Below are 15860 nucleotides of genomic sequence, written 5' to 3' on the forward strand. Positions count from 1 at the left end.
CATGCTATGGCTAGAGTGACATGCATGTGCAAGCATCGTCATGTTTTCTAGGAATCTGTCGGTCGGCGTGATATCTTGCCTGAGCCACCACGGTGTACTCATCACAATGATCTCACTCTCATGGCAGTGGTCATTGAATCGAACCATAGGATCTGGAATCATGTAGTCGCTCAATGTGATGTTGTTGACGTCGCTCCACAAAATCCAATCCGTTGTAAGGGCGTGATACTCCACGTCGACAGTGAGGTTGAACTGGCAACCCTGATCGGACTCTAGGACGACAGATGCTTGATAGAACTTTTTTTCCGGCTCTTCTTCCCACCCTTCGGGTGCATGCCGGAGATACATGTCCTTATTCTTCACATCTAGTTTGGCGCAAACTAGATCGGCGTGGAAAACAGTGGTGTTTGCCTCATAAGTTCCTGAGTCTTGGACCTTGTAGTCCCAGTAGGAGCTAGTATCAACTGAATCCTTTGGCCAGAACGGCAAGATGACATAGTCGTCAGTAATCCAGGGGGAGGAGCTATAATTCTGAAATATGGCGCCCATGGTTCGCAGATACGTATCTCGCTCAGCTCGAGGTTGTAGCATCAATCCTTCGCGCATTGATAGTCGTGCAAGCGTCTCAGGACTTGTTTGGTGTATCTCTTTTGTTCTTAATAGTGCAGCAGACATCGGTGAGATTCCAAGTATGGCCAGGATATACGTGCTGCATGAGAGGATTGTAACCCAGTTCCACGAGCCGCCATTCCTTCGCCTCTGAAAGCCTCGACTAAGAGTTGTCCACCATGGTTTAGCCTTTTCCAGCAAAGTATAACGGGCAACCGGGATACCTCCGTTTGTTTTGGCCATTCTTGCAAAAGGTTCTGTCCGTTTTACAGCGCCGAGTATTATTCCTGTCAATTGCGTATAGACCACAGCGATCAGCGTGGGTATGAAATTCCAGCCCGGCATTGCTGAATCCTCAGCACACAGCCCGTTGTTACCATGGGAGTACCGATACAATGCGAATGTGATGGCTGCAGAGGTGATAGAAAACCCGGCAGCGGTAGTTATAAAGTACCAGCGTAGAGCAAAAGGCATCCATTGTATTTCTGCGTGTGTATTAGGACGAGCAGTGCAAATAAAGCCATATGAATACTTTCGTTCGCCGCCAGGCTCCACGGAGCTTACACTAGAAACATTGGAGATCGATGCGCGATGAGATCTGTGAGTATTCGTTCTGGAATGCGCTGTCGATGTTAATGGTAGCAATTGCTGAGTTTCCATCTCGTGATGGCGGTTTCCTCCGGTTTGAAGCTCGACTCCACGATGGGGGCCTTCTTTGGTATTTTCCATAGCAGCTCAAGGATGCAAGCGCTTGAGAAGCTTGTGACGGTTCGTAGTCTGGTCGAACTGTTGAACCGTATCGTCAGGAAAGTAAGGCTGAGGAGTAGGGATTGATGCATCCTGACAAATCTCTGGGAGGGTTGTTCTCGTTGGTCTCATGCCGTCTGCAAGTAAGATGTGACGTTTCAGGCGGCCCGTGTTCGGAGCGCAGCCAGATGTAGTGATACAACAGGACGTGGTAAGCTCGGCTTTGGAAGCGGACCAATAGAGCGAGCACCCACATTCCTTCGGTATACAATCGCTTGCATCGACCTGGCACTTTACGGAGCATTCGCCGGGCTCGCGCATGGTGCTTACAAGAATAGACATTCAACCGCCCCCACGATTAGGCGCCCACCCTTTCAGCCCCACTCCACACAAGGGAAAATCCAAACAGGTCCGCGGACTAAAGCAACATGAAAACATACGTTGTAGTATTAACAGCGTTATAGGGTTGTCTCGGATCAGGAGAACAATCAAGCCTCAAACAGGTGCGCGTCAAATTTTACGGCCCAACAAAGGATGATTTAATGAGGGGCCATCAATTTCCTCACTATCACATCAAAGCATGGCATGGTGGGAAGTTGTAGTCAAAATAGTCATGGAGCAAGGTTCGCATTGAAGGACTGGGCGCCAATTAAGTACAACCCGATCGCCAGCACAGGGCTTTCCCCCATACACTGTATGGATATCTTTCCCTCATAAGCGCGTAGCATTGATCATATCCCTCAACACGTCCCCTTCCAGACATAGCATGGTTATATCTTTGAGTCGTTGTCAAATGGTCTCATATTTCCTTTTCCTTTTTACTCCTACGCCGCCGGCACATGCCAGGTTGTCAAAGACAGGGTATGTAAGAGAAGCATCGACGAAACGGGTCAAGACATCTACCACTGGGTAGTGGTAGCGGGGGCAGCGGTCTCAGCACCCCAGCCCTCGTTGCCAGTCTGAGCATCGCCAGACGCAGCCCAGTCGGCAGTGTCAGCGTCCCAGCTGGTGCCAGGGGCAGCGGCAGCCTGGGCGGTGAAAGCACCGGCAGATGCGCCGGAGACCTCCCACTCGCTGGTGAAGCCTTCAGCGACGGGGCCAGCACCGACCTCATCGGCACCGGGGACCTTGGCCTCCTCGACACCAGCGCTGTCCTTGTTCTCCTCAGCCTCGGGGTCGCGGTAGAAGTACAAGTCAGTCATGACGTCCCACTCAGTCTCGCGGTTGGCGAGGGTACCGCGGAGGCGGAGGACCTCACGGGCAAGCATCCACCAGATGAGACCGATGGCGTGGCGTCCCTTGTTGTTGGTGGGGATAGCGACATCGACGTACTCGGTGGGGGAGTCTCCGTCACAGAGGGCCTGTTCTAAGTTAGTTTCCAAATCCTCTTCCTGATTCTACACGAGTTGCTTACAATGACGGGGATGTTGACGTAGGAAGCCTCCTTGATGGCCTGCGCGTCGGTGCGGGGGTCGGTGACGATGACCAGGCGGGGCTCACGGAACGAACGGGTGATGTAGTTGGTGAAGTTACCGGGGGTGAAGCGACCGGCGATGGCAGTGGCACCAGTGTGGGAAGCGAACTTCAGGACGGCACGCTGTCCGTAGGGACGGGCAGAGATGACACAGACTATTCATTCGTGTCAGCCAGAATCCTCGTCTGCCAATATTCGCATATTTCAAGATTATACATCTCGAATTGCGCGAGTAAACGTACTGTCGGCCGGGTTGTCAATGGCGACAATGATACGCGCGGCAAGGACAATCTTCTCCCAGGTCTTGCCAATGTTCAGGACGTTGACACCGTCGGGCCTGGTCTTCCACAGGTAAGGCTCCATGTGCACCTGGAGGTTCTTGGAACCAAGGTGGCACTGGGCAGCGAGGAGCATCTCAATGTCCTGCTGGGTGGGGTTGAAGATGGCGGGGAGGTTGGAAGGAGCCATTTTGACGGTTTGGCGCTGTACGAGCTGGTCGGTATACAGGAGTTGTCGGGTTGCGTGCGAGAGACTGAGTCGACGAACTTTCGTGTTCGCGATATTCGCATCGTGGTGGGAGCGCCTAGCCGCAAGCGGACTGGCGCAATGACGCGCCGGCATCGGCAAAACCAGTCGCCGGCCATGGATCCGCAAAAGATTCGAGGGTGGTGGCAGCGAGAGTGTAGCCAGCAATGCCGCCGCGAATACCTGCCCTGTCGTGCCTGCGGGCGCCGACGTGTATGTACAGGCTATCATCCATCACCCGCTTGTACTGACCTCTCCCCAGCTTTCTCCGCCACCAATCAACTCACCCTCCCCATCCGAACTTTCGCCTCCACATCGCACCTATACGCCGAGTCAGCCGAACGACAGAAGAAGCGCCTCGCGAACGATCCCTATATCGTCGCTCAGCGGAACAGGAAGAAGGCTGCCAATCTCACGCGCCGCGCTGAGCTCGAACAAGGCCGTGTAGCGAGTCTCGGAGACCCAGTCCGCGGTGTTGCAACACCATTCGTAGAGTCGTTCGACACTGGAAAGCCAATTACGTACGAAGAAGGCAAGAAGATACCCAAAGACCGGAAACACCTCAACTATGCCTTCGAGCCAGAGACTGTTAGGCAACAGTTGGACAGGAGCAAAGACTTGGCTGTTCCGCTGGGTATAATCCCGGAGGAGACCACGGCTCCCACAACCAAATGGTCCAACTCCATATTCGGCAAGACGCAGGCAATCCAATTGTCGGCCGACGAGATCGAGGAGCAAAGCAAGAAGGACCATGCTCGAGCTGCTGAGGCCATCGCCCGCATCACCGCTCTCGAAAACGGATCGAGCAAAGATCGTATGCGCGTGAACATCACACGCTGTGTAGAGACATTCGGGCGCCACAACACCGATAGGATATTCCCACCCAAGGCTCCGTCCTTGAGCCGGTCAGGTGCCGAAGAAGTCCGCGCCGTGCGCCCGGAAACAAACGTTGCAGCGACTGCAAAGCGCGTCGGGCCTGATACTGGGTCGTCCGAAGTCCAGATCGCCATCTTGACAGCAAAGATCAAGACCCTGGCAGACTTCCTACAAGCCCGAGGAAAGGGCGACAAGCACAACAAGCGGAACCTGCAATTGCTGGTGCACAGGAGGCAGAAGTTGCTACAATACCTGAGAAGGAAAGAGAGGGGTGGCCCCAGGTGGCAGCATTGTATCGAGACTCTTGGACTGACCGAAGGTACCTGGAGAGGCGAGATATCGTTGTGAGAGCAAACGAGTAGTCTTATCATCGCCCTTTCATCTGACACTCTTCACGTTTGCATCGATGTATTGTAGATAACTGCATCTACTCATTATGAGTATCTTCGCACATGTATGATATGAGTTGTCAAAGCACGCTTGCATGTACATTACTAAACGAGGTGGATCAATCATGTCCATGCTTTCCGTATCGCCTTCCCACCTTCCCATCTCAGCAAAGTCTAATCTCGCATCACCTCCCCCAGCTCTTGCGACTATGAAGGGCGCAATCACGTGAAGGGCGTAAATTTAGGCGTCCGCCAACTCTACACAATGTTCCGACTGTGAGGCTGCAGCACTACTTGGTTATATATCTGCAGAGGCATCACAATCTCGAAATCCGCTTTCCTCCTGTGATCCCAAGAAACTTGCAACGCCCCAAACAACAACAATGTCATCCCCACCACCCAACCCTCCACCCCAACCAAACCCCTGGTCCAGCCAACGCCTCCACTACCGCGCAATCCGCGCCTGCGACATAAACGTCTTCCACGCCTTCAGCGCCGACCACACCGGCTATGCAAACAGCAACTTCGACAACATCAAACTGCCCGGCCCTGCCGACTCTGAAAAATTCATGAAAGGTGTCCAAAACGACTGCCTTTTGGCTGCCATCATCTGGCTACCGCACTTGCCAGGAACGCTCTCTTTGGATGACGAAGACCGCGAGAAGGCGTTTGCGACAAGGAGGAAGCAGGGGGAGATCGTGGATGAAGAGTACGGCACCGCTGTGGGCGAAATCCATCTCGACATGTTACCGCCCCATAAACAACATCACCGCAACACGGAGATTGGGCTTGATATCTTGCCAATGTATCAGGGGAGGGGGTATGGGTCTGAGGCTATTCGGTGGGCGCTTGATTATGCGTTTAGGCGGGCGGGGTTGCATAGGGTTAAGGTTAGGGGGTTTAGCTGGAATGCGGGCGCGCTGAGGTTGTATGAGAGGTTGGGGTTTGTGGTTGAGGGGAGGGAGAGGGAGAGTGTGTGGTTTGAGGGGGGGTGGTGGGATATTGTTACGTTGGGGATGCTGGAGGGGGAGTGGAGGAAACTCGTGAGTTAGTTGGAAAGAATTCAGATATTACTCTGCTGCAATGACACGTGTTTTGCGTAGATAGTAATGACGGAATTGAGCAACAGGAAACTACGTTTCTCGCGTGCTCTGCTCGCGAATCAAGGCATACCGTACTGTAAGCCCCCACCTTCTACATCCCTAATAACCATCGTCGCATTATTCGCCCGTTTCTCCGCCGCATCATAAAGCGCTTGAATATCCTCCTTCCACATAGTCTCATTCATCCGAATAACCTTCCTATCATAAGTCATCATCCCATTAACCTCGCCTTCCACATCCGTAGTCTGCGTCCAGACCCCACCCGAGCAAGCAAAAAGATCAATCTGCTCTCGCAATTGGTTGAGCAAATCGTGGCAGCGGTAGTTCCACCAGTTGGTCCCATTGGTAAGCTCATATGCGGTTTGCTTCTCTAGGTCCTTGAACCAGGCGTGCGCGTAGTTGTCTTCGGGGAGTTGTGTGCCGATGCCGCCGAATTCGCCCTGGAGCCCGATGCGCGAACTGTCGTAGGCGGAGTCGTAGTTGTTGCCTTGGCGGGACCAGAATGGCGTGCCGCATTGGGGGGTGGAGTAGTGGTGGTTGTCGTCGAAGTCGCCGGCTGTGTGGTCTGTCCAACCACTTACAGAATTGACTAGACGGGTGGGGTCGATCTTTCTTACCATTTCTGTCAATGGGAATTCGGGCCATGGGGGCGAGGTATCCTGGCCCCATTCTTCGTTGTAGATTGTCCACGCGAAGATACTAGGATATGATTTGAGCTGCTCTACCATCAAAGCTAGCTGTCGGTCAAACTCCTTTTGTTCTGCGTCGCCTGCTAATCGCTTACTGCCACAGCCGTCTGGTAGATCTGGTCGTAGGGAAGGCATGTCTTGAATGACCAACATCCCCATCTCATCGCAAGCTCTGTAGAACAGGGCCGGTTCCACTTTGATATGCTTACGTACCATGTTGTAGCCAACATTCTTCAGCACCTTGAGATCGTACACCATGGCCTCGACACTTGGAGGCGTGTAAATTCCGTCTGGCCAGTACCCTTGATCGAGAGTACCGAAGGGGAAAACGAACTTTCCGTTCAGAAGTGGGCGCTGTATCCCGTTGATGGTACCGCGGGAAACAGTCCTGAAGCCGGTGTAGCTTTGGATGGTGTCGCTGGCCATTTTTATGGTGATATTGTACAGAGTGGGACTGTCCGGGGTCCAAAGTTCTGGTGATGGGACATTGAAGGTAAATGCGGATCCGCTAGTACCTTTGGCTGTCGCCTTGGCATCGGTTGAGCCCAGTTCATGGACTGTGATCTCGTATGGGATGTTCGTTAGGTTGGTGCTGCTGTGAACAGTCACGGTGACTTCGGTATGTTAGCAATGACCACCGGAGAGCACGTTCCATATTTACCGGTTCCATCCATATCCGCTGTTAGGTCCAGTTTCGAGATATGCTCTTTTGGTGTTGATTCAAGCCACACGGTCTGCCAGATACCACTGCACGGTGTGTACCATATCATGCCCTCTCGGTTCAACGTTTGCTTTCCGATCGGTATTTGGACCATATCCACATCCGTCGGATCGAAGGTGTACACCAGCCTGTGATGACCTTAGCTTTGCCTCCAATTCTCGGTTTACGATACTTACAGTTCGTTCGTCCCATTTGCGCTCAGGTATTGCGTGACGTCTACACTGAACTCAAAGTATCCACCTCTGTGGAAGCCAGCATTCTTGCCATTCACATAGATAGTGGCCTCGTAGTCAACAGCGCCAAAGTTCAAGATGACGTTGTTGCCGCTGGGCCATGATGATGGTACTGCGAATGATGTCTGGTACCAACTCCACATGCGACCCTTTCCCGTCACACCTTGGCTGCATCAGTAACCTGTCTAGCCGGAAGTCTGGACTGACATACCTGATAGAGCGCTCTCAAGGCAGAAGGGAACTAGGACCGGGTTTTCCAGTGTCTGCCCGAAAGGTGGTGATGCGTCCGACCCATTTGTAGTATTCCTGTAACCCCATACACCATTGAGGTTCTTCCAGTCTGTTCGCTGAAGGCGTGGTCGTGGATACTCTGGCCAAGGATTGGTCCCCACTGTGTCTGTCCATTCCGTCTTGAGTGGAGTATATCCAACCTTGTAGTCTGTCCGATTACTTTGACGCGGATGAATTGTATTGACAGTGGCAGCAACAGCTGACCAGGTCAACAACCCTGTAACAAGCCCAAAGCTGAGCAGCATGATGACGATATCGGTTGGCAGGTGCGCATCCAAGATGCGGTAAGGAACCGTTGAGATGCGGAGGACGACGGCGGCTTTTAAGCCTTGGGTGGGTTCATGACAACATGGTTCAATGGTACCTGTGACGGCTTTTGCAGCTGCACATTGGTATTCTTAGTTCTGGGAATAGCGGCGGGATGATCCTGGTGGCTGCACACCGTCGACGATCATGCTACTACTGAGGTAGCTCGGCGCATGTTTGGACAGGCCAGAGTAGTCGCGTGGCCGGGCCGGCTGATCTGATGCATGGCGTTCAGTATGCGTTTGCAGAGCATTCGGTTACTGCATAAGCCTGGCGCCTTGGAAACGACGAGGCTGATGGTGGACGTCGAAGAGGTGGTTCTACGTCAACGCCGTGGATGCATGCCTGACGCTTACCTACCTGCAGAGTGTCAGATGCATTGACGTAGTAGAACAAGTCTGATCAGCTGCGATCAGCGTCTTGGCTACAGGGCCGGTAGATTCCCCGCACCATACGGATCAAATGGGGCCGGATTTTGGGTTCGGATCAGCGAACAATGACCCGAAGGTGGCATGTAGACATTGCAGACAACAGTACGTTATAAACTATGAGTTGAAGAACATCGGGATACGTTTTGAATCAGTTAGGAAGGGACACCGTCGATACTATACCTGCGCAATAGACATGAAGTTGTTGGCGATAGTCTGATAGAGTCGTGCACATGTAGGATGCGGGGATACCCCGCCTCAGCAAATGCGGTCGATGAGATAAGCGTAAAGCTGCGACGATCTCGTATGCGGCTCAGAGATACACTGAGGAACCAAAAGTCTGCAGATGTTCGTTGTAAGGTATTAGGTATATTCGTGCTACGTTGTAGGAAACTTGAACAGTAAACTCGCTGAGCTGTCAGGATCGTACAGGGCACGCGTATGTGGGCGTCGGTGTGGGGCACTTCACATGTGCTGCTGCTCACTACATGCCTGTAACATCGGCATTCTCTAGCCGTATGCATGCCCGCCATTCGCATGATAGCAGTGCTCAGGTCGCTCACCACCTTCCTATTTCTCTTGCGATGTCACCCCGTGCTGTAAGGCTGGTACCGCCACGTGCCACCCAAGACTGCACTGCATACAACCCCGCAATCTATAGCAACTTCGCGGGTGCCTAGGTATGCTCAGATGATGAAGATGCAAGTGGCGGTTGAACGCGATGCCTGCTCGATTCTAACATTATGGGTTTCGATCCTGCAGAATCTCATGGCATCAGCATGAACGGCTTACTCCACGACTTCCCCTTCGTGGCTGATGAAGTCGGTCTAGAAGGGCTTGAAGAGCTTGGAAACATTGGCGACATCGGGGAACGTGGTGATGTCGGTGAAGTGGGAGAGCTTGGTGGTATTGGAGCTTCCCTTGGTGATTCATATGCTCTGCCAATTTGGGCTTGTGTGGCTATGGGTTCTAGCGTTTTTATCGAAGCGCTATCATCTTCTTCGATACCGAACAAGGTCGTCCGGTCGGAATACGAGTTGAGTATCGAGCTTACACGCGTCGTGCTCGAGCGTATGGTATCCGCGTCAGAGGTACTCGAACTCGTTGAAGTCATTGTCGACATCGTCATTAGTGACGCCCTATCCGAGCCGGAATACGACGATGCCGCTACTCCGATATCATGCTTGTGAGCGCCGCAATGGATGTCGGGTATGGATGTGTTCTCAAATAGAATGTCGAAGATCTTGTCGCGTACATCACGCGCCGCAGGGCGAAGCATGGGTGCTTTGCTCAACATACTTCGAATGACCTGTAATATGGGAGGAATCGCACGAAATGCGTCGTCGTCATGCTCGAATGAGGCCTTTTCGAGTGTGTTCATCCAAGTTTCTACCTTGTCGAGGTTGACATGATACGATGAATCCGTTCGAGAGTTCTTGCCGCCAGTATTGGTCCTTTGCTTCGATGTGCGGTGCTTCACGAAGTCGTGAGGCTTCTTCTTCAGCATGAATGTGATGATCTCCAGGAAAACACAACCAAGCGAGAACACATCTGCCTTCTCGGTCTCGTGTACCCGCGACCGTTTCTTCGGTGTAGGCTTGGCCTTCGACTTCTTGAATCCAAAGTTGAAACCGGAGAAGTCCGTTGTAGGTGCTTTGGTAAGCTTCTGCCGTTGTGAGTTATTACTGCCGGATGACCCAGACGAACTCTTGCTAATCATCGAAGCATGTCGACCATTTGGGATAGTGGGTGAAGGCACAGGGTCATTGGGGTCGAAAGGTCCTGTGCTCATGTGTGTCTCTGGCGCACTGTATACGTAGGCGTCCATTGCGTCAGGCTTCTTGTCTTTTTGAAACGTCTCAAGGCTACCGATGTCGCTGAATGCTATCGCATTCTGCTCGTCAATGAGGATGTTTGACGGTCGAATGGCGGAGTGGCAGAATCCATTTTGATGCAGCGTTGCAATGGCGTCTGCCAGACAATGCAGCCAATTCAGTACCAGCCATCTCCGGTCAGGCTTCAACAACTTCTGGTACTGAGTCGGGTTGCGGTGGTCGATGAAAGTGCGAAGAGTATGCTGCCCTACAAAGTTGGTGACGATGTAACCAACACCTTTGGAGGTATACGAGGCCCAGATCGGCGCAAGATGCTCATGCTCGACCATCCTTGCGCTTTCGACATCCATTTTGAAGTCCTCTTCGAACGCGTCCGGTGTTTCTGGGTCGCCCAGCGGAAATCGCCTGCGAACGTAGATTTCCCTTGCCTTCTTCGGTAGGTGCATACGTTGCCAGGCCTGTAAGCTCACTGCCACTGGCAGAGACATTACGTTCTCGACTGGAATCTCCTCGTTGGGCGCATAATCGATATGTATGCCTTCCCGCAATTCTCTTAGGAGAAATGTGAATTGTGTGTGGTAGAAGCGAGCATCGGCGTGGTTATCGCGGCGATTTGAAAGTGAAAGCTGCTCAATGTCGTCCATTTCCAGAGGTAAATCATCGTCGTCCCACGATCTGTCAACAACCGCGAAGATCCTATCCGCTTCGCCAATCTCGACCAAGATCAGAAACAGTCGTCTTGCTTTCTCCAGAATCCATTCGATGTAGGTGTCATCGCTCAGATCGCCGAAGCCGACAGGTTGTGTGAGACGTTCCCTCTCTTTTGGTTGTAGCCTTGAAGTGACGAAATCATGGTTGACCTTCTCGTTAATTCGCTCCTCGGTCCACCATATCTGCTGGAGAGCGTGCTGCGGGGTGACGAGGCTGTGCCCAGCGTATCCATAGATCAGGGCATTCAAGGCGACCGTTTGGTCGTTGACGACGTTTGTCAATGTCCTCGCACTCATTGTGCCGATTGAAGGGTTGTGGTGGAGGTCTTATGTCTGCGAGCCCCGCGTGTTAGTACAAGACACGAGTCGTGCGCCGAGTGGTGAGCTGGTGATCATCTCCAGGAAGAAGAAAATCGGATGACGGAGAGAGTGGCTGTAGTATGGAGTAAGACAATGCTGTTGTCAGGCGTCAGCGGGGCCAGAAACATCGGCTGTTGATTGTGGTACACAATTTGATCCGCCTCTCGGAACGCCTCTGGTTGTGGCAAGCGGCATGGCGACGAATACATGGCGTCGGGTCGCCGCTTAGAGACCAATCACCAGAAGAAGGGCAATAGAAGGCGCATGCTTGAGCGTCGTTGGCATAGGGCGAGGTAGGGCCTTTTGCCTGGAAAGGTCTGCGTGGCCCCGAAAGCGGCCGCCATGTGCAACGTGACCAGGGTGTTTCCAGGCGGAGGGTTGATAAGACATGGTGCAGCAAGCGAATTACAGACGCAGGGAGACGGATGCTAAACTAGCATACCAATAAGTTTTGCGGAGGGCCGTTCCTGGAGCGGGGCGCATCGCGTTTAGCAGTGGGCGGTGGCAGCTATTGTGCACGCCAACCCTCCCCAAGGGCGGCTAAAGGTGTGAATGCAGTCTGTCGCCAGGCTCTAGTTTTCCGTCTAGCTTGGTGTTGCCTCTTTAGTCGTATCTCGCGATGTTTCTGGTCATTTCGCGAGATCGAAGATTGGGCAGGCTCCCCTTGAAGGCTGTCGCAATCACAGGAAAGCTGCTGGTGCTGACAGCGGCGGATCAGCACCTAGATGCGGCTCAATTTTGCATCACCCGATGCTCATGGCGCGATACCGCCCGCAGTCGCTATCATACAGTAGCACCATGCAGGCGACTGGCAGCGATTGGAGATAGGATACACCCGGTCGGGACGTCAGAACCGAGGCTACACAAGATGCCAACTCGACATAAGATGAGATGACGCCCTTGATAGATGAAAGCAAATTGCGGCGTGTCCATGGAATAACTGTATAGACGGCGACATCTCGGCTTGGTGGCATGAATGATTACTGTACTGGTGGAATGGCGTCTGATGGTGTGCGAAAAACGGCGCAATGACTCGCGACCGGACGCCTGAGGCGGGCTGTAGTTTGGGGAGCCCGGGCGCAGCGGAAGCACAACAGAATGTGGCGTTGCACAGACAGCTGTCGGTCGCCATCCAGAGATCCTTCAGACGCAGTTGCGTGGAGTTCAATGTCGGTGACTCTTTCTAGACGCGGCGATTCGATCGCTGGGCAGAGGAAGGAGCTCTCTGAAGGCGGCAATCTGCGACTGCCTCTTCGCGACCAGCCCTGGAAAGCACGGCCAACCCCACGTCTCCCATTTTGACGGTTCGCCCACAATTTTTGCGACCACTGCCAATTCACACGTGCGCTGTCAGTCTGCACGTCGACTTGAGCAATGATCTTCCGACGGACAGCTGCTAGTCGTTAGACACCGAAGAGTGCCCGCCGGACGGGTTCAATCATCACCAGAAAGAGCAGTGAAGAAAAATCATCTCAAATTGTTCTGGCGCACTCGTCATCAAGATCTTTCACAAATCGGTATAATGGATGCATCCACCCGGTCTAGATACCGACACACTGCAGTCTGCTCGATCCATCTGAGGTGCTCTACTCTTCAATATCTCGAACCCATCTTCCATTCCTCAAGCAGGATTGATGGAAAAGAATATGTTCCCCTCGCTCGGAGCCTTCGTAAGCTGATTGCCTCCTGGATGAATCCCATTCGGCCACACAATGCTACCCCCATTATCTCCAGTAACATCTAATCGGCTACCCGCGAATGGTGCCCCGAAGACAGTGCTGAGATCGTACCACACCGTTCCGCCATCCAGGTTGTATGCCCACACCTGCTGAGGAGCACCGGAGTTTAGACCCTCCGCCTCTTTCGTCATCTTGATCGCAATGCCTCCAGACTTCTCGTCATGGTGCATCTCTTCCCAGTAGATACCGCCTGTGGCTGTCAGCGGAGACGAAGTCAAAGCTCGCGTGTGTCCTACCAGCTTTGATATCGTGGCGGGGACCGACTGTGCCGCCGACGGACCAAACATAGATGGGGTCTAGAGAGTTGTTCAATACGACAGCGATGCCGGTAGCCCTGACTGAGGCTATCAGGGCCAGGAGGCTGGGGATGATGAGGCGCATGATGTACGCTGTGTCCAAAGCGAGGGTGGTGAACGAGCGACTCCGATGAAATATGAGACCAAGCAGAAGATGCCTCCACAGCAGAGCGACAGTGCAGCTCGAGGCTTTCACTCCTCCGTTTTATACCGCCCTCAGCCATCGTCAAAGTCCCTCCAACAGCCCCACGACTAACCCGCAAGTCCTCATACGAGCATCAATCACGCGTTGACTCCATGCTTAACAGTTCGCGAAGCCGTGTACGGGACGACATATTCCAATGCCAGCATGTACAGACCAATCCAGAGGTCCTCTTTCTTCCGAGCAAGGTTACACAGCAGATGGACAAGCATGTATGTTGTGACACTGTACTGCCTTCGGATGATTTCAATACTCCGATATAGTGCTCGGTTGGCGGCGCATGACGATGTGTTGGTTGGCAATACATTTAATATGGCTGTTTAGATTTATCGGACGACAATGGCTTTGGCTCGCTTGTCGATAACAGCAGAGCATGTTTGCCGATGCATCCTTGCAGCAGCGTCGCTACACGAGGCTTCTCAGTTGAACGCTCCATTGTGTACGATGCCGTTGCTGCCTTGCATGCGATACACTAGCCGAGGATTGTTGTGGTGCTGGCGATCTGCTGGTCGCAGATACTGCCCGAATTATCAGGCAGCAGCTTTGCAGCTTCAATACATCGTGCAGCTGAACTGTTGCAGTGTCCTTCAAGGGAAGTCCTGCTTGAAGTTTCGCGGGGTCGACCCTCACCAACACTTCAATGTTGGAATAAAGATAAGCTGGCTGCTCAGACTCGGGGTCAGGTCAGGCTGGAGTAGGCGCAGTTGTAGTAAGGTCAGCCCTTTGGGTACGAGGCGATCGGCATGTTTGCTAGGTAGATCTTTTGTGCGGAACGATAACAGATGTATTGAATAGAAAGAGGCGATAAGCATAGCAGCGCATTTTGCCTGGTTCAATGAAGATTCGAGTGTGTATCAGTCGAGACTGGCAGGTGCGACCTGCACCAGCCTTTCCTGGTTAGCGTCTTGGCATTGCGATCTGTCAGGTCATCGACATTCTACGCTCGACACAACATCAGTAGCTATGATGACGCGCATTCGTTCACCCTCTGCAGTATTGGTTGATCGTCATTCGATCGTCTATCAGATGTGACGCGTGACAATGGCATTGATCTTTTTGCAGTTGCGGGCCGATGGGACTGCGATAACTACGTCGATGGAACTCAAGGCACCAGCGTTTCAACGCTGTTGATTCGCGACTCACTGCCACGGCTTCGCATGCGCCCCTTGAAAGTGCGATGCTACGTACACAAAAGCTGCATACGAACTCCACTCCGCTGCTTTGCGTTAGATTCAGCATAGCCCGACGCCCGACTCTGAGATGCACCACTCACAGCGAGGTTCATCGAGACACGCGAGCGACCCCATGCTGAAGCTGCTTCGTGACGGCGTTTTGTCAGCCCCGAGTAGCTTCAATGCCGGATTGTATACGCGGTTCTCTCCTCACCTTTGCACATAAGTTACTGAAGACGCCTTTTCATCTCGATACTCAATAGCATCCAGACGGGAAGTCAGTACTACAACATGGCTCCAACAAAGGACGACTGCGACTGCCCAAGTCCAATCCTGTGGGAATTCCCGGCGCCAGGCAACCAGGATCTGATGCCTAGCAAGCACCCTCAAAGTTCTAGCTTCGAGATCGAGCAGTACCTGGAGGCTTCCGCTCACGTCCCCCCTACTTCCGGCTTTGGTACCGTCCCGGTGTACATCAACGACGTTATCGAGCCTACCTGGCCCTGGGACTTCAATGTTCCCGCTGCCAGTCACCGGAACCTGTACTGCAAACCCTGTTTGCAGGGAAGTAGGGACAACACACGTCAGAAAGAGTTTGATTGGGAGTCTTGCTGTAAGTCCATTCCACAGCACAGCTCGAAGTGCCGAACGAGACACTCGTGTACACGACGAGACGGATCTGACCGTTACACTAGACGAGAAACCGGGGTATGGCGGGATATGGTCCACAAGCTTCGACGTGATGGGATCAGGCATGGCGAAAGTTCCAATCAAATTCGAGTTCAAGCCTGAGGCGGATACCATGGTCTGCGCCTTGGGTTTTCCTGGCATGCTTGAAGGAGGCCTCTCGCAGGCCTTCCCCGTCATCAACAAGCAGCCACCATCAGACAGAGGACGGCAGCTATTCACGGAAGATGATCCTTTAGGTGTGCCATGGAAGGGTGATGAGGCAGCACCATTGGGGATGCACTACATCATCGGCACCGTATTGGTGTTGGCGCTTTGCATAGCGTTCTCCGCTCGGCTCTTCTGGCAGAAACGGAAGCAGAGGAAGGCGTCGCAGGCTCTGATGGCTCAAGCTGAGAGCGATGGTCTCATGGAGGGTAGTAAGACGAGCTATACCGATGATATGTAGGCTGTTAGATGTTCAATTGA

The 15860-nt window shown here is 53.0% G+C and overlaps 6 protein-coding genes across 6 annotated transcripts; 2 read left to right on the plus strand and 4 right to left on the minus strand.

The window, feature by feature from the left end:
* Positions 1–2255: 2255 nt before the first annotated feature.
* On the minus strand, positions 2256–3298 carry RPS0 (structural constituent of ribosome; the record flags this gene model as incomplete). The annotated part of the gene is made up of 3 exons (XM_049403763.1): positions 2256–2717; positions 2771–2985; positions 3073–3298. The coding sequence occupies 3 exons, from the start codon at positions 3296–3298 to the stop codon at positions 2256–2258; spliced, it is 903 nt and encodes a 300-aa protein (XP_049250424.1).
* A 224-nt stretch (positions 3299–3522) lies between these two features.
* On the plus strand, positions 3523–4579 carry J4E88_010169 (uncharacterized protein; the record flags this gene model as incomplete). Its single annotated transcript, XM_049403764.1, has 2 exons — positions 3523–3568; positions 3618–4579. The coding sequence occupies 2 exons, from the start codon at positions 3523–3525 to the stop codon at positions 4577–4579; spliced, it is 1008 nt and encodes a 335-aa protein (XP_049250425.1).
* A 1203-nt stretch (positions 4580–5782) lies between these two features.
* Positions 5783–7691, minus strand: J4E88_010170 (uncharacterized protein; the record flags this gene model as incomplete). Its single annotated transcript, XM_049403765.1, has 4 exons — positions 5783–7026; positions 7074–7261; positions 7310–7459; positions 7687–7691. The coding sequence occupies 4 exons, from the start codon at positions 7689–7691 to the stop codon at positions 5783–5785; spliced, it is 1587 nt and encodes a 528-aa protein (XP_049250426.1).
* Positions 7692–9614: 1923 nt separating this feature from the next.
* On the minus strand, positions 9615–11233 carry J4E88_010171 (uncharacterized protein; the record flags this gene model as incomplete). Its single annotated transcript, XM_049403766.1, has 2 exons — positions 9615–9634; positions 9691–11233. 2 exons carry the CDS (start codon positions 11231–11233, stop codon positions 9615–9617), a joined length of 1563 nt encoding a protein of 520 aa, XP_049250427.1.
* Positions 11234–12917: 1684 nt separating this feature from the next.
* J4E88_010172 (uncharacterized protein) lies at positions 12918–13416 on the minus strand (the record flags this gene model as incomplete). Its single annotated transcript, XM_049403767.1, has 2 exons — positions 12918–13225; positions 13272–13416. 2 exons carry the CDS (start codon positions 13414–13416, stop codon positions 12918–12920), a joined length of 453 nt encoding a protein of 150 aa, XP_049250428.1.
* Positions 13417–14996: 1580 nt separating this feature from the next.
* Positions 14997–15840, plus strand: J4E88_010173 (uncharacterized protein; the record flags this gene model as incomplete). The annotated part of the gene is made up of 2 exons (XM_049403768.1): positions 14997–15318; positions 15401–15840. The coding sequence occupies 2 exons, from the start codon at positions 14997–14999 to the stop codon at positions 15838–15840; spliced, it is 762 nt and encodes a 253-aa protein (XP_049250429.1).
* Between the last annotated feature and the right edge of the window lie 20 nt (positions 15841–15860).

The sequence above is a fragment of the Alternaria novae-zelandiae genome (assembly GCF_023758075.1).
Source record: "Alternaria novae-zelandiae strain BMP 2774 chromosome Unknown scaffold_30, whole genome shotgun sequence".
NCBI lineage: Eukaryota > Fungi > Ascomycota > Dothideomycetes > Pleosporales > Pleosporaceae > Alternaria > Alternaria novae-zelandiae.